The sequence below is a fragment of the Micromys minutus genome (genome assembly GCF_963924665.1).
Source record: "Micromys minutus genome assembly, chromosome: 25".
Classification (NCBI taxonomy): domain Eukaryota; kingdom Metazoa; phylum Chordata; class Mammalia; order Rodentia; family Muridae; genus Micromys; species Micromys minutus.
The window spans coordinates 11,425,343-11,444,248 of NC_137960.1; the positions used below are offsets into that span (position 1 = coordinate 11,425,343).

An 18,906-nucleotide genomic window follows, 5' to 3' on the forward strand; every position below is an offset into this window, starting at 1 on the left:
CTGTAAGGCTAAGGACACTGTCAAGAAAACAAAACAGTAGCCAACAGATTGGGAAAAGATCTTTACCAACCCCACATCAGATAGAGGCCTAATATCCAAGGTATACAAAGAACTCAAGAAGTTAGACACCAGTGAATCAAACAACCCTATTAAAAATGGGTTACAGAGCTAAACAAAAAGTTTTCAATTGAGGAATATCAAATGGCTGAGAAGCATCTAAGGAAGTGCTGGACATCCTTAGCCATCAGGGAAATGCAAATCAAAACAATCCTAAGATTCTACCTCATACCAGTCAGAATGGCTAAGATAAAAAATTCAGGTGACAGCAGATGCTGGCAAGGATGTGGAGAAAGAGGAACACTTCTCCACTGTTGGTGGGATTGTAAACCTGTACAACCACTCTGGAAATCAGTATGGCAGTTCCTCAGGAAATTGGACATAGTACTACCTGAAGACCCAGTTATTCCTCTTCTTGGCATATACCCAGAGCCACTCCAATATACAACATAGACACATGCACCGCAATGTTCATAGCAGCCCTATTTATAATAGCCAGAAGCTGGAAAGAACCCAGATGTCCTTCAGTAGATGAATGGATACAAAAAATTGTGGTATATTTACACAATGGAGTACTACTCGGCTATCAGAGACAATGACTTAAAGAAATTCTTAAGAAAATGGATGCATCTAGAGAATATCATCCTGAGTGAGGTAACACAGTCACAAAAGAACAGACATAATATTCACTGACCCCAGAAAGCTCTGAACACTCCAGAAACAACTTATAGACTATATGACGTTCAAGAAAAAACAAAGGCCAAAAAAAGAATCATTATGTTTAATCTTTACACACCAAGAATAATTTGACTATTTTCAGGTTACATGTTATTTTACATGTACTTTATGCTCATTGTAACTAGTAAGATTTTAAGGCATACTATCAAACCTTTAAAAAAATCAAGTACTGACAAAAATGTATTCATATATTGTTATGCAAAAATGCTTTTTAAAATCTGTACATTTATCTTTGTTTTTTAAAATAAAGTTGTTCAATTAACAAATAAATAAATAAAAGTACTAGTTGAAGGAAGATAGAATTGGAAAACCCAATAAACTCATCTAGAAAATTCAAAGGAAAGCCCAACAAGGAAAAAATTAAGCAGAAAGCAGTATGTTAGTTCTCAAAGGTAACATTCACAATACAGACCAAAAAAGCAAAACACATGAAAGATCAACACACACACACACACACACACAGATCCAATAAGGAAACACCTGAAAAATCCCCCCCCCACACACAGAGAGAGAGAGAGAGAGAAAGAAAGAGAGAGAGAGAGAGAGAGAGAGAGAGAGAGAGAGATAGAGAGAGAGAGAGAGAAGGCTACATATGAAGGAAAACATATCATAATATTGTGGATTTCTCAGTGGAAGCTTTGGATGACAAAAGAGTCTGGAACAATGCATTCCAAATCCTATGAAGCAATAACCACCATACTGAGCTAATAAGAGTACCAGAACTATTTGTCATATTTGAAAGAGAAAGAAAAGCTTTCCAAGAAATTAACATCCCAAAGGTTTTCAACAAAGCAAACCTAAGGAAAAGACAGGAAGTGCTATTTTAAACTGAAGAAGGGAGAGAGCATAGCAAAGTGTATGGAAAGAAATTTGAACTCATAAGTGTGGAAACAAAACATCCCACCAAGAATAGCAGCATGGACTCCAAATATCAACATCACAATGACTACCATTAGCACATGTTTCAATAATAGCCTTAAATATCATGATCTCAACTTTCCAACCAAAGGTAAAGACTGACTGAATGGATACAAGAAACAGTATCCACCTCATGTTTACACAAACACACCATCCAAAGACAGGTACTCTTACAAGGATGGGCAAAATTCATGCCACCAAATGAGACCAAGAAGCAAGCAAGCATTTCTATATTAATATCCAACAAAATAGGCCTCAATTTAAAACTACTGAGATAAAGAGGGCCACTTCATCCTAATCAAGGGAAAAGTTAACCAAGACGACATTATTATCCTATAGGTATATGCAGCAAACTCTGGGGTACCCGATTTTATAAGCAAGGAAACAAGCAAACAAATAAAAAAGCTACAGGATTTAAAGACATAGATTAACATCAATACATCAAGAGTAGCTGATTTCAATATCTATGTTCTTCAATAGACACATCTGGGCAAGAAATAAACACAAACATCAAAATTTACAAATTCAAAAGATGAAAATAACTCCTTGAATCTTATTTGACCACAATATAATAAAGCTTAAAATTAATAGAAAAAAATTTAGAATATAAGCAAAACCCATATACGTTAAATACCTGTACTTAATAATGCGTGGGTCAAAGAACATATCAAGAAAAAAAAACTTTCTAGAACTAAATGAAATTTAAGAACAATATAACAAATTCTCTGGTACACAGTTATGGCACGTCTACAAGAGAAATGTAGATGCCCCCTCCCACAATCAGAAACAGCACAAGGAAACACCTCAGTAATGATGCAACTCAAAAGTTTGAAAAAGTTGGAACAAACTAAATCCTAACACAATTAATGGCGAGAAATAATCAAATATCAGAGTAGAAAACAACGAAATAGAAACAACAACAAAAAAAAAATATCAACATATCTGAGACCGGACTCTTTGAGAAGTTAAGCAAAACTGACAGACCATTTGCACAATTAGAAAAAAAGATGACCCACACTAATGGAACCAGAAACAAACAGGGAAACATTAAAATAGATACTCAAGAAATTTACAATATTTCAAAAATGTTTCAAATACCTGTATTCCAGTAAGCTGGAAAGACTAAAAGAAATGAATTTATTTCTCGTTTCAGTCAAGCCACCAAAATGAAGCTAAGAAAATGTGAATGATGTGAACAGAGCCATAACAGATTAAGAGATTGAAATACCACTAATAAGAATTTCAGCTAAAAAAAGTTCAGGATCAGGTAGATTCACAACCGAGTTCTAGATGGACAGGATCAGGTAGATTCACAACAGAGTTCTACCAGACAGTTAAAGATGTACAGCCAGTCCTTCTTGAACTATTTAAAGAGGAAGAAAGAAAGAAAGAAAGAAAGAAAGAAAGAAAGAAAGAAAGAAAGAAAGAAAGAAAGGAAGGAAGGAAGGAAGGAAGGAAGGAAGGAAGGACTTTCTGAAAAGTCCTAAGGAAGGGAGGAAGGAAGGAAGAAAGAACACTTCCAAATTTCTACAAATCTAGTATTTCTCTAATACCCATGCCAGGTTAAAAACAACAACAACAGAAAACTGTAGCCTGACAGCTGTGGTGAATATAAATAAAAAAATAATTAACAAAATACTTGCAAACAGGACATACATTATAAAGATCATATCCCAGGTCCAAATTAGCTTTATCCTTGAAATGAAGAGATAGTTTAACATACACAGGTCGAAAGAATGCAATAAATCACATGAGTGGATTTAAAGACAAAATAATATAATGATCATCTCAATAGATGCAGAAAAAGCCTTTGATAAAAATCCATCATTCCTTCATGATAAAAGTCCTTAGAGAATGTAGGACTAGAGGGAGCTCAATAAGAGCCATGTGTGAAAAACCCACAGATAATATCATCATAAATGGAGAAAACTTGAAGCAGTCCCACTGAAGTCATAGGGTTGTTCATTATTCCCAATGCCTTTGAACATTATGCTTGAAGAACTATTTAGAGCAATAAGGCAAGAGAGGGAAAGAGAAGGGCTACAAATAAGAGACTGTTGTCAAACAATACCCATTTGTGGGCAGTATGACATTATACAGTAGAGATTCCAAAAACTCTATAAGAAACCTTCTAGAAACAATTCAGCAATGTGGCAGGAAAGAGAATCAATGTGCATAAGCCAATAGTTTTCTATACATCAGCAACAAGCACAGAGGGGGAGATCATAGATACACTCTCATTCACAATTGCCTTAGGAAATCTATGAATGAATCTAATTCAGGCAGTGAAGAACCCCTACAACAAATCTTCAAACTCTAAGGAAAGAGCTAGAGAAAGACATCAGAAAATGGGAAGACATCTCAAGCTCATGGATTCATAGAATTAACTCGGTGAAAAGTGACCATTGTACCAAAAGCTGCTTACAGATTAAATGCAACACCAAAAAATCCATATTTTATCCTTTGCAAAAACAGAAAAAAGTCATGAAATAATGGGCAATAAAAGACCCTAGAGAGTCAGAACAATCCTGAACAAAAAGAACAACCCTGGAGGGATTACAAATCCGGATCTTAAGATGCATTACAGAGCAAGAATAATAAAACAATATTATTCTGGCAGAAAAACAAACATGCAGACCAAGACCAAACATAATTTCAGTGACTTAATATTTGACTAGGATCCCAAAAATATACACTGGAGAAAAGAAAGCATCGTCACCAAATGGTGTTCTGGAAACCATCAGCCTATCCACATGCAGAAGAATGGAAACAGACAATTATTTATCACCATGTACAAAAACTATCTCCAAGTTGACAAAATACATAAATGCAAAGTCTGAACCACTGAAAATTCTACAAGAAAACATAGGTGGTACCCTACATGATGTGCATACCAGAAAGGACTCCATTTGCCCAATTTAAAAGGCCAACAGTTGACAAGTGAGAATTCATGAAGCTTTAATGCTTCTGCACAGCTAAAGAAACAATCAGCCCTGTGAAGAGCAGGCCACAGAACAGGAGAGGATCTCTCCAGCTATGTATTTGAAAATAGTAATATTTAGAATAAACAAAGAACAGAGTAAAAAGTAAACATTCAAAAACTGAGTGTGGGATGTGAACAAAGAGTTTTTCAAAAGAAGGAAAAAAATGTCTAAGAAATATCACCAGAAAGAATTCATCCTCATTAGCGGTCAGGAGACATAATGGGACAAGTTAGTAACTAGCAGGTGATCATCCTGAGATGGCCTGCTTCAGATTATGATATAATCTGCAATAGATTCCCCCTTATTAAGCAAGGCTATAAGGGATTCATTTTAGGAGAGATTCCTGCTACTAATATGCTCTTCTTGTTATTATTAGACACATATAACAATCATTAAGTAATAGCACACCCTTTGGAGCAGATCTCTGCAGATCTACAAAGATGTATTGTCTTGTAATGATGCTATATAGAGAAATAGATGACTTAAGTCTTAATGATGATCCTATAAGAATTCCTACAATTATAACTGATTATTAAGCTCTTTTATAGTGGGAGTGCTATTAAGTCCTTTTCTGACAGTCAGAACTTCAGTGAGAACTCTGCCAGTCTCCCAAGTGCCATCAGTTAATTGCTCTTAGATGGTAACCAGACCCTCCTCCCCCTTAGAGCACATTCCAAGAGGTTGTAAAATCAAAAAGGGAACTAATGATTTCTTATAGGTGCTAGGACAGAGAATAAAATATTGACTGGGTTCATCTATACAAAACTTCACTAATAACTTAGCTATGGTTTTAAACCTTCAGTGAACCTGTGGAGCTGAGACAGGTGACGGATGTTCAGCCAGATAATTACTCCTAATGGATATGCAGGTAAACATTCTCCGTTGTGAACTTCTATTTCAATTTACATGATGTTTTTGTGTGAACTTGTGATGAACTTTGTAACATGTGATCATGTGTTCTGAAAGATGTATAAGCACTGAGGACAAAGAGATGAGAGGCAGATAGAAAGGAACTTTTTGTTCCCTAAGAATTTTTCCCTTGCTAGAACCTCCCCCCCCCCCCCTTAGGATCTTTCTGCTTTCCATTAGATAGCTCTCACGGGAAACTTTTCATAACTTAGCAATAAATGCAGTAATCACTTTTCTAAATGTCTCTTTTGCCTTCTCTTACTCCCTCCCTACTGACTAGCAGGCTGAAAGTTAGAGCCCAGCAGTTCCAGCTGAGACAGAACAAAAGCTATATTACTTAAGCCCCACCCCCACCCCAGTTAGGCTACAGGTGTCAATAACCTAAGCCATCATCCCTTTACCCTCAGAAAGAGCAAGAAACATTTTAGGACTTTTTAGACCTTATCATCAGCATTTATGTACAATTAGAGAGCTGGAAAGTCATGTGACCCACAGACTTTAAAACCATTACCAGAGTTCTACTCTGTGCTTTCCCCCACTATGTTCTCCAGGCCAGTAGGCTCCTGGCAATCAGCATTTAAAGAAATGTCAACTAAAACAACTTTGAGATTTTATCCTTGTTTTAGTTAGGGTTACTATTGCTACAATGAAACACCAAAAACAAGTTGGGGATAGAAAGGGATTATTTGGCTTATACTTTCAGATCCCAGTTTATCATTGAAGGAAGTCAGGCCAGCAAATCAAGCAGGATAGAAACCTGCAGATAGGAGTGGGTGTGGAGAACATGGAGGAATGCTGCTTACTGGCTTGCTTCACCCTGGCTTGCTCAGTCTGCTTTCTTATAGAACCCAGAACTTCCTGCCAGAGATGGAACCCTCCAACATAGTATGGATCCTACCCTACTGACCACTAATAGGAAAATGCCTTACAGCTGGATCTCATGGAAGCATTTGATCATTGAGGCTCTTTAATGACTCTAGAGCTATGTCAAGTTGACACACAAAACCAGCCAGTACAACTGACACCTTGTCAACTTAAACTCAGCATATGACTATCCCACAGTTTTTACAAATTCAAACTCATTAAAACTTCAGTTCCATTTAAACATCCAATCTCTTTTAGAATACAAAATCTTTCATCTGTGGGCTCCTGTAAAATACTTTCTTACTTCAAGAGGGAAAAAAAAAAAAAATCAGGGCACAGTCACAATCAAATCAAAGTAAAACCAAACTTCAACTGTCCGATATTTGGGATCCACTCACAATCGTCTGGAATCCTTCAAATGACTTAGGTCATTCCTCTCTAGCTCCACCCTCGGGTGCACACATAACTTGTCTTCTACACTCTAGCGTGCTCCACTTCATTGCTGCTGCTAATCTTGGTGCTCATTCCATGGTACTGGCATTTCTAACATGCTGGGGCCTTTTGCTGCAAATAGGATGCACTTTCACTAATAGCCTCTCATAGGCTCTCTTCCTGGTGCCAAACCTCAGCTTCTTTGCATGACCCCTTCAGTCCTGGACCTTCAACTGCTACCTCGGCTACAAGTGCTTCACCAGTGGTCTCTCCTGGGCTCTTACAGTGTCAGGTCTCAGATGCTCACCAAGGCCCTTTCATGCCTTCAAAACTAGTACCACCTATGATTCTCACACATTACCAAGTCCAGCTTCCATCAGGAGGTTCAACCATGGCTGCCTCTGGAACACAGCCTCTTTGTCCTGTCAGAAAATACTTCCTAAAAGATTTTACTTCAGTGATGCTGGTCTTCTCCTACTCTTTCTACTCCTCCCTCCTCTTCCTTCTCATTAATTTATTTATGCACTATACATCCAGGTCTTAGCCCCCTCCCTCCTCTCCTCCTAGCCCCATCCTCAAAACTTCCTCTTCCCATCACCCTTCCCTTTCTCAGAAAATGAGAAGGCCCCTCCTTTGGTACCTCAGTTGGTCTTAATCACTACTAATTTCTTAGCTCCAGCCAAGCAGCAACAACTGTCCCAGTAATGTAAAGGTTTCTCTTCAGTACTTCTAATGTCTTGTTAATCACAGCTGATTCTCCAGCCCAAGCTAATCAGAACCACAGAATCTTTGATCAAAATAACAAACAACTCTGCTAGAGTTTTTCTACTTCCCTCTGAAACTTTATAAGCCTGGCCTCCATCTTCCACATTGCTCTCACACTATTCTTATTTTCCAAGCTCCTAAAGGACTTAAAGATCTCCTAACATTCAATGGCTCTTATAGCCCAAAGTTCCAAAGCCCTTTCACAATCTTTCCCCAAAGATGATCAGGTCTGTTACAACAATACTCCACTTTTCTGGTACCAATTTGTCTTAGGGTCACTACTGCTGCAATCAATCACCATGACCTAAAAAGAAAGTTTGGAGGGAAGGGTTTATTTGGCTTTCACTCACAGATAAATCATAGTTCATTATCAGAGGAAATCAGGACAGGAACCCAAGCAGGACTGGAACCTGGAAGCAGTAACTGATGTAGAGCCCATGAAGAGGTGCTGCTTACTATTTTGCTTTCCCTGGCTTTCTTTGCCTGCTTTCTTATAGAAACCAGGAATACTAGCTGGAGATGGAATCACCTACCAAGGGCTGGAACCTCCCCCATTGGTCACTAATAGAGAAAATGCCTTACAGCTGGATCTCATGGAGAAATTTCCTCACCTGGGACTCCTTTCTCTCTGATGACTCTAGCTCGTGTCAAGTTGACACAAAACAAGCCAGTACTATCTTATCCTAGTCTGATGGCAAATATCAAAGAAAAAGTTGACAACGAATTCTGTAGAAGCAGGGAGGGAATCCTCATTCACCGTTGGGACTACTAAAATCAGTATGGGGAACTCTGTAAATACTGAAAATGAATCTCCCATATGACTTATGCTGCTCCTTGGCATGTGCCAACCATGTTCATTTCTTCTTTACTTACAATACACAGGGAACGGAAACAACCTAAATGTTCTACAAGCTATGAATGAATCATGAAAATGTGGTGAAGATACACTATGGAATACTAGTCAGGTGTAAAGGACAATGAAATAATGAATGTTACAGGTACATGGATAGAACTAGAAAGGATCTTATGGACTGAGGTAACCCAAGCTCAGAAACACAAAGCTCCTATTAATGGAGGATCCTAGCTCCCAGTCCTCGGATGTGACTATATATCCTGGAAAAACTGCAGAAACCAGGAAAGTGGAACCATTGCCATACTAAAGCAACAGAGAGAGTGTCGCAGGCTGTAGGTGATCTGATCTGGGAAACAGGAGGGGGAAGTGCTTGAGGGAGGGACAGGGAGATCAATACGGAAGAAGGTGGGGGGAGGGAATGGGAGAAATGCAGAGTGTATGAGTAGACAGCAGCCATCACAACAGAAATAATTGCAAACACTCTGGCATAGAGGAGGATAAACTCAGGGAGCACGGTGATGGGCCGGCTGTGCATGAGGAGGATAAACTCAGGAAGCACGGTGATGGGCCGGCCCAGTCGAGGAAGGAATTGGCTCCACGTGCCCGGCCACATAAAACTGAGTCTCAGAACCAGTATAAAGGTGGAATGGAAGGACCTACTCTGTGAATTTGCCCTTTGACCTCCACGTACCCATCACTCCACGTGTAACACTCTCACGGCGTTAATACTAATACATTTTTAGAAGTATGAAGAGGCATTTAAATCATATTAGTGTTAAAGAATAAGAATAAAACACACGAAACCGCCTTATGCCCCACAGATGGCTAAGACACCAAAGATACAGAAAAACTGGAACAACCGGAGTGCTCAGATATTGCTAAAAAGTTGGATGTTAATTAGTGCCAAGTTTTGGCAAACAGTGCGTCATCCACTATTAGGTGTGAGCACACCTGCAAACCTTTATTGCACATTTCTACTTCTATCTGCCTACAGAAATAAAGAATATGCTCCTTGAAAGATACCATAACATGAAGGTGACTCAGAGGTTAAGAGCACCTGCTATTCTTCTAGATGACCTGAGTTCAATTCCCAGCACCCACTTGCTGGTTCATTAACCATCTGTAACTCTAGTTCAAGGGGACCTGATGCTTCTTCTGGCCTTTTGTTTAATCTCCATAATAAACTTTCTCTTTAGACCTAGAAGCTAAAGTTCAGTAAATCATACAGCCATGTTGAACACCTTACTAAGACTCAACATTCATTTTTGCCAAGGTCTATACAAACATACCAGGGAAAATATTTGATGTGATATTTTTATTCAAGTAACGTGTACTTAGAAGCATAACAATTTACATGTGTAGAAACTTCAAAATGGCAGCACACATAATCTACCTACACATCTCACTTAAGCATGTCATATCATTGACATGTCCCATAGGTCTACTGTTTCACTAGGTATCATACCTTCAGTGCATATCCTGGATATATTACATGTCAGATGTGACTTTCATTCAGGGCTGAATAATATTTCCTCACATGTGCAGGCTACACAGTAGCTTATCCATTCATGCATAGATAGCCAATGAATTTTTCTTACCTTTTATCTTTTAGGCTGACATGTGTGTGCGTGATTATTTGAGTTCTTGCTTTAAATTACCCCGATTACAGATTAAGACCAGCTTATTTTATTTGTGGTGATGGGGTGAGTCCCCTATCACTGAGCTATCCCAAAGCTCCGAGAGTGAAGTTTTTAACAGATGTTAATGGCTTGGATTAGAGACTAAAGAGAAAAAAAAAAACAAAGAAAAAAACAAAACAAAACAGTATTGGGCTCTCCTCCCACCCTCAGCAATTAAAATGACTGATTACTTGTTGCCAGTGGAAATCAATGTGGAGAAACATTTTGGAACAACTGTGTCAGCATTAAGCCAGAGCAAGCGCTGATCAGGCCTGTTTAGTCTTCATTATCCGTGACCTAACATAATGTAAGTATTGTCTGAACAGGACACGGGCATCTTAATTCCCACGTGAAATGCTGTCCCGTGAAACACTGCTCAGGAGGCTGTGCACGAGTGTGCAAAATGAGAGGAACGCCCTTGTCCAAGGGCATCATTTCCAACAGGACAAGGATGCTTGGGTCAGGCTGGGTCAGTTTGAAGAGTAGGCACAGCCTCTCCCAGGGCATAGCACAAGCCAAGCAGGTGAAAAGCAAAGCATCCTCCAAACTGTACAGTGGTGGCAGGTAATTTAAAATTGGGTGCGCCTCCATTTCAAAAGATCATTTTATACTCAGTGTAGTATAAACCTGCAGTACGATTACTTTAGACGGTATGCCCACCCGGAGTGAACTACTGCTTCCCCTCCCCCCTTCTTGCTTGTTGTCTCATTAACTAGAATGCTATGAGGAGAGCAGAAAGCTATTTCTATATTTTCAGCGCACAGTAGCAAGACTCTACGCTTACCTTTTAAAGCACAAGCCCCTAGCAAGCCCATTAGCACATTAGATACTCCAATGGAGAACAGATAGACAATTTTCTTATTTCCCACCACATACTGGGCAGTTCATACAAGCAATGATCTTACTCTGTTACCTTCATACAGCGTAGTTTTAAGCACCAGCCCAACCCCATTGTCTATATTCTAAGGGAGTAGAGCTTTCTTTCTTGATATTTCAAAGTACCATCTTACACTGTCATTTCTATTTTATTTGACTGTTTTTCCCACTTGTTCTTTAGCTAGCAGCATCTTTTGAAAGGCATAGCTTTCAATATTTTGAATTTTATGGCAGACTAAAAAGATAATTTTTATTCATAGTAGATGAAATCTGGCATTACTCTAATACACGACAGCAAGTGGCTTAAAAAGCTAACCCCAGGAGATTTGTCATTTTAAAACCATCTTTCTCTCAAATGTCCCGGGAGAATATTTTCCAATTCAGTGTGACTTTTAAATAACATTTTTCCACTTGAAGTATGGATTGAGGACGGCTGTCATGTCTACTGGTCTACAATGGGAAATAGAAGATTCCTGGGTCCCAGACTGTGAGCAGCAACCGTGTAAGGTCAATAAAATAATTCCATCGGCACATGGGTCTGTTGTCTCTGGTCACATTTCACTGGCCTTTGCAATCTCTTGCTGCCCTGCAAGTGAGCATAGACCCACTTCTATAAGTATCACGCTGATCCAGCCACCTTCTTTACCAGTGTTATCTTTTGTGTCCTCTGTTAGTAATTAAGCAGTTCCCTCCTTTGATTCCACCATGTTCTCCTAACTGATGACATCATCAGGGCCATCCATCAGTGCCTTGATAGACTCTGTTCAGTCTTCCCATTCCTGGGTTTCTGATCATGGCAAGGGCGTGACTCATTGTCAAATACAGATTTCCATGAAACATTTTGATTTACAATGAATGTTTCCCACATAGACTTTACACTTACGTTTCTCTAGATCCCCACAGAGCTCAGAGTCTCTGAAATATTTATTGACTTCTTTTATATTTGATCCTTTCCTTCTTCCCATTCTTTTCTGCAAGAATGGATGGTTTTCTGTGGTCCTTTTCCTTTGGTTTTGGACCCTGGGACAAGAGGCTGAGGCTCTTATTTTACCTATTAAAAATGACCTGGTCTCTAGATTCTCCCAGCATCCCTTAGTCCCTACTTGACATACTCTGCCTCCAACCTTAAATTTTTTCATCTCTTCCCCCATGAGGCTCCTCCCTATTTAATCCAGACATTTTAATCTCTGTCTCTCCTTTTCTTTCTTTTTTCTTTCTCTCCTCCTCCCCCTCCTTCTCCTTCCTCGTCTTTCTTCTCTTCCCCTCCCTTCCCATTTTTCCCCCTCCTTTACTTCTTCCACCTCTTCCTCTTCTTCCTTCTCCTCTTATTCCTCTCTTCTTAGTCTGAAAATGTGCCAGCTTTCTCCCCCCACCCCCACTACCATCCCATGACCACTCTTCTGGCCCCAATCCTTAGGGCCAGTGAACTCACTCAAGAACAGCTTCCCAATAAACCTGCCTTTAATCTAATCTAATCTGACTCGAATTGGCTCATTTCACCAGAGGGGGAATAGCATATTATTTTTGAGTATATACACACCACAGGCCCTAGGGATAGAGCTAAACAACCTTCTCCCTCTCTGTTTCTGCTTAGAGTATATGATTCTGGGTCTTTTACAAATACTATTGGGTTGCATCAATGCTGTGGTGTAGAGATGGTTTGTTCTGCAAAGGTGTCTTTGTGCCAAACTTGGTTCCCATGCCAATATTGAAAGAAATGAAGTGGTAGAGGTAATAGATCATCAGGTACTTACTCTTGAAAGAAATTAATACTTTCTTGTGGGAATGGGTCAGGTCTCCTCAAATCAGTAAGTGTTTATACAGTGAGTTTCAATTTCCCAGTGTGTTCTTCTGCCCCTGTTAATATACAGTCCCATGTTGTAAGGACAAAGCACTGCGGGCTGAGCAGACCAGCTGCCCATCAGTTAGAGGATTTTAGCCCACAATGCTATGAGAAAACTAAGCTAATTTTTATCACAAAACTCTCAAGGTCATATATTTTCTAATAGTTTCACAAAATAGTCTAAGACAGTCAAAACAATTTCCTTGCTATAGATATCTACAGACCTATATAATGGAGTAGTCTAACATATGACTACTTTGATTCTAGCTTTCTTTTTTCCCCTAGACAGTATATGACTTTTAAAATAAGCTGCATTGTAAAAAATCTCGTGGGCATTCCAACCCTAGTGTCATCTGAAAACCGAACCCTTTTGACCCTCCTTACAATTTTTTTATTATGTATTTTTATCATTGCTTTTGGTTGTTTGAGACCAGGACTCCTCTATCTGTCTGGCCTCAGACTCACTAGCCTTGGGTCCCATATCCTCCTCTGTCTCCTAATCACTAACTCGTAGTTTTAGCTCAGGAATCAGGACCTGCCAATGTGGAAAAGCTATGGTCCAGCACATGCTTTGTTGGCTTGGGTGAACTTCTGTTTTGTCTGATAAGTGCTAAAGAAGATAGCACTAACCACAGAGGGCCTGCTCATGGGGAAAACCCTTCTCATGAACAAGCACAGGAATGCCAAAACTGAGCTTGCTGGGGGTCAAAACAGGTTTGTGTATTTTAGTGAACTGCTGTGAGAATGCTTAAGGTGATAAATAAGTAAACAAGCAAACAAGCATGACAATAAAAATTAAGTATATGCTGGGGGAAAACGCTGTAACATTTTATGTAGAACTTTGTAAGTATTTTGGCCTTAGTTTTAGGAAAACTATTTGAAGTTGCTTACTGTTCACATCATAAAAAAAAAAAAAAAAAACTGTGTTGAGTTTAGCTAATTCAATCCATATATTTCTATCATGTTTGGATGTGAAATGTTCCCCAGGCTTATGTGTGTAAATATTTGGTTCCCAGAGGGAGGTTCCTTTCTGAAGGGTTATGGAACCTTTAGACACATGTAACTGGGGATGGGCTTGGAGGTTTTAAAACTTGGTCCCACTACTGGTCCTGAGGTAACAATTTTGGTATCTTAAAACAAAACAAAAACAAAACAAAACAAAACAACCCACAGGCACATTGTAAGAATGCTTCCCGGCAGCCAACAGAATGGGAAAATATTTTTACCAACTCCACATCAGATAGAGGCCTAATATCTAAGGTATACAAAGAACTCAAAAAGCTAGACACTAGAGAATCAAATGACCCTATTAAAAAATGGGGTACAGAGCTAAACAAAACGTTCTCAGTTGAGGAATATCGAATGGCTGAGAAATATCTCAGGAAGTGCTCAACATCCTTAGCCATCAGGGAAATGCAAATCAAAAGAACCCTGAGATTCCACCTCACACCAGTCAGATTGGCCAAGATCCAAATCTCAGATGACAGCAGATGCTGGCGAGGTTGTGGAGAAAGAGGAACCCTTCTCCACTGTTGGTGGGGTTGCAAACTAATACAACCACTCTGGAAATCAGTCTGGTGATACCTCAGAAAATTGGACATAATACTACCTGAAGACCCAGCTATTCCACTTCTGGGCATATACCCCAGAGACACCTTAGTACACAACAAAGATATATGCACCACAATGTTCATAGCAGCTCTATTTATAATAGCCAGAAGCTGGAAAGAACCCAGATGTCCTTCAGAAGATGAATGGATACAAAAATTGTGGTACATTTACACAATGGAATACCACTCAGCCACCAGAAACAATGACTTGACCAAATTCTTAAGAAAATGGCTGCATCTAGAGAATATCATTCTGAGTGAGATAACCCAGTCACAAAAGAACAGACATAATATGCAGTCACTGATAATGGGATGCTAACCCCAGAGGCTCGCACTGCCCTAGAAACAACTCACAGACTGTATGAAGTCCAAGAAATAAAGAAAACAAAGCAAAACAAAACAAAAAAATCTTTATACAACAAGAAAACTTTGACTATTTCCATGTTACATTTTGTTTTACATGTACTTTATGCTCATTGTAACTATTAAGTCTTCAATGCATACTATCAAACCTTTAAAAAAATCAAGTACTGACTAACAAATATATTCATACAGTTTTATGTAAAAATTATTTTAAAATCTGAAAAAAACGTACTGACAAAAATGTATTGTATAATTTTATGCAAAAAATGCTTAAAATCTGTACATTTATCTTTGTTTTGTAAAATAAAGTTGTTAAAAAAAAATAAGAATGTTTCCATTTCAGTTCCAGGTGTGGGATATGGGGCTGCTTCAGATTGTCCTTGGCAGCTGTGATTTGCCTCCTGTGCTCTGGCAGGGGTGAGATTTTGCCAGCTGCAGAAAATTTCTGCGACTGTGAGACATTCGGAGCTGATATAAATGCTAGAGCCCTGAGAGGCAGGGTGGGTTGTTTGTTGGTCATTGTTTGTTTAACAGTCATACACAACAGTGAGAAACAATGAGATGAACTTGGATGTCCTGAGGGTGATGATTAAACTTGCCTCAAGTTACTCGAGGACCCTAATTAGCAGGAACTAAGTCTTGTGATAACATTGCCCCGTTTCTAACCCAACTTTCCTCTGTATCCTTTCTTCTCCCTTATCTGGTATTAATGGGGTGAAAAGGGGGCAGAAAAGGGGTAGAGAAGGAGAGAAGAAAGAAGGGCCCACAAAATAGCTGAAGACTTTCCGGACTGCTGATGTACTGTGCTGGTGGACCTCATGTTTCTGTAGCCAAAACGTCTCCATCCTGAGGGACTTGTCCTCTCGGGAACTGTGATTCAAAATAACCCTTTCTCCTTGTGCTGTCTTCATTAAGGTATGTTATCCAGCAACAGAAATCAAACAAGTGCAATTTATTGTTTGTGCTTTTAGTGTGAGTGGAAGTACCACTGATACACCATTGATACAGATGAGCAGGGTATGTCATCTTCAAGAGCCAGAGCTCTGTACCCGGCCTAGTTTCACACCACAGTTTCTTTCCTCATACCTTTACTCTGAGCACAGACGTGAACATCCTTGCGTCTTCAGACACACCTCCAATGTAGAATTTCTTCTGGAACACTGGGGGGTGATCGTTTTCATCCTGAATCTCAATGTACACCTTGGCTGTATTGCCTGGAAGACAAGACATATCTTTGTTAATGATTATTCGTTAGAATAAAGATCACTACAGCAATATTTATCGTACTTCTCAGGAAAGGGATGCACGTGTCTTCCATTTTAACTTCTTTAACTTAGATACCACCCAAATATTCCTGAGTGGAATCACTGGACACGGCTTACTAAAAACTAGTTGGCACTAAATTATAGGTCACAATGATCTATATGGGTTCTATATATGACTAAGATCTGAAGAATTAACTTTTTAACTTGTGTATTTATTAACACACACCCACTTATACACAATTGTGTCTCTTAGGGATGTCTTCATAGGGACAACTATGAATCTCTCATCAACCTGGCTTCATAGAGACACCTATGCATCTCTTATGGCTTCCTATAGGAGATAGGAACAAGGAAGATACCAACAGACATGCTAACATGGGAGAGGTAATTTCAAAGTGCTCTAAAACCTAGACAAAGAACTACAGGCAACTTAGGATGCCCAGAGATAGCAAAGTAGTGTTTCCTAGGGAGGACCAACACCTTCCCCACAACTTACTATCCAAGACCAAGTGGTCTTCCCTGAGCAGGTTTATTTATATATCAGGAACACACACACACACACACACACACACACACACACACACACACACACACATCTCAACAACCCTCCCCATGGGTTAATTTGGCCTATGCTTCTATGTCACTGTGTATCACTGAGGAGAGTCAGACCAGGAGCTTGTAGCCCTATGGAGAGTCACCTCTCACTGGGTTGCTCAGCCTCACTTGTCAGGAACACCTACCTCGAGGTGGACCTCCCACATCAGTTATCAGTCAGACAAAGCAATGCTCTATAACCCTTGCCTGCAGACCAGTCTTATGGAGTATGTTCTCAATGATGAGTCCCTCTTTCCAGTCTTTGTCAAGCTGGAAAAACCCAGCACATATTCCTCCTTCTTAACTTGGCAAACGAACATAATAAATAAACACCCTTAAATCATAAGGTCTCCTTTCTTGTAGCCCTCAACGTATTATGTTAATTCTAAGATGACAACATAAACACTCCCACTTTTCAAAGTTTCATTCTTATAAGTTTAAATTTTCAAAGCTCAATCTTAAAAAAAAAAAAGCCCAACTCTAAAATTTTCAGTATCTCAAAATTGAAAACTCTCTCTAAAAATTCTAGTGTCTCTCAAATGTGGGATTTGAAGAAGTTACATACTTTTTTTTTTACTGCAGGAGGAAAATCTAGGGCACAGTCAACCAAATTAAAGCAAAATTGAATTCCAGCAATGTAAGTAACTTAGTGTCAATGGCCAGGGCTCAGAATCTTCCGGGCTCCAGAGGAAAGCTACAGTGGACTGTTAAGTTTCTGTTAGTTGGTTTTTGTATTCTTAGCTTTATTTATTTATTTATTTATTTATTTATTTATTTATTTATTTATTTATTTATATTTTTGTCCTCTCCAGAGTACATGGAGAGTTAAAATTAACAGAACACATTAATTGATTTGTTCTGATTCCATTCATGATGTTAAATTCTGATGAGCTGGGGCTTTTTTGTAGTAACTAAGTTGAATGCATGTCTTCTCTAAACTTAATAAAGACGATCATCTTGACTAGTGATGAATCCCTTGGCATCTGGCCGAGCAGATTTCCTGTCTCGAGGGGTATGGGGAGGGCAGGGGGAGCATAGGACTGTCAGGCCTTATCTGAGGTGACAATGGCTCATGTTTTCCACGTTATTTGCAGAATCAGACTGCTTGTTTGTTTTCTGTTACAAAATCATTGAGGTGGTTCGCAAATTCAGTGGTATCTACAAAGAGGAAATACTCCAATCCAGAAATATTCAGTGGTGCAGTCCTGAGGCTTCCCAGGCTTGTTCACAGTCATTTATGAACAGAGCTCACCACGCCAGAGTTATAGAACTTTGGGGGGAGATTTTAAATTACTGCTATTTAGTTTTATATAAACTAGTAAATGTATAAGATTGTAACAAAATAACCATGCATATGAAAAGCAACTAGACAGTGCTCGTAATTAAGTATGTTTAAGGCTATATTTATTTTAAAAATGAGATCATTTAGTGTATTTCATGAAAGATATCAAATTTACCTTTATGAGTTGTGATTTAATATAATTTGCCACTCAATTTCAAAATAGATATTTACAACCTTATGTAAAACTATTTATGATAGTCAAATATAAACTAGTCTATCTCTTCATTCTCCTACTAATTTTAGATACCTGATAGATATGCATCTTTGAAATATATAGAACAGTAAACATTTTTTCTCTATTAAAAAAACTTTTCAACTAATATTTTTTTGCATTTAACTATTACAATACTTTGATTTATCTCCACAATAAGGTTCTTACAGATGGAAAATCTACCTCGATTACCTATTAGTGTGATTGCAATACCTGAATTTATTGGTAATTTTTCCAGTGTTACCACCCTTACTCTTTCTTTTATTCCTGGAGACATTATTCAAATTGATTTACCTTTTAGGGGAAAATAGTTAACATAATTATTTGTAGTATTTTGAAGGAGAATGTCCCCAGTGAGTGATGGCTAATTGGAGATATTTAGGGTTTGCTGGGGGACACATGTCACTGAGGGTGGGCTTTGAGATTTCAAAGCCACATACCTTGCCCAGTTTTCTCTATCTTCTTGCAGTTCAAGATGTGAGCCCTCAGCTTCTCTCCCAGTTGTCTTCAGCTGTCATGCTTCCTGACTCTGACATTGATGGGCTCCTACAACTCTGAAACTTGCCAAGGACCAGCCTCAGCTTGCATAGGGTATCTGAGGAG

General features: G+C 38.9%; 1 protein-coding gene across 9 annotated transcripts in view; it reads right to left on the reverse strand.

The window, feature by feature from the left end:
• The window catches only part of PCDH15 (protocadherin related 15), a gene marked incomplete at both ends in the record, with an annotated part of 610,552 nt that overhangs the window by 79,120 nt on the left and 512,526 nt on the right, over positions 1-18,906 (reverse strand). For all 9 annotated transcript variants that reach the window (XM_080938401.1, XM_080938402.1, XM_080938400.1 and 6 more), the window contains one exon: positions 15,978-16,105. In XM_080938401.1, the coding sequence (XP_080794527.1) occupies positions 15,978-16,105 (128 nt within the window). The remainder of the gene's footprint in view (positions 1-15,977; positions 16,106-18,906) is intronic.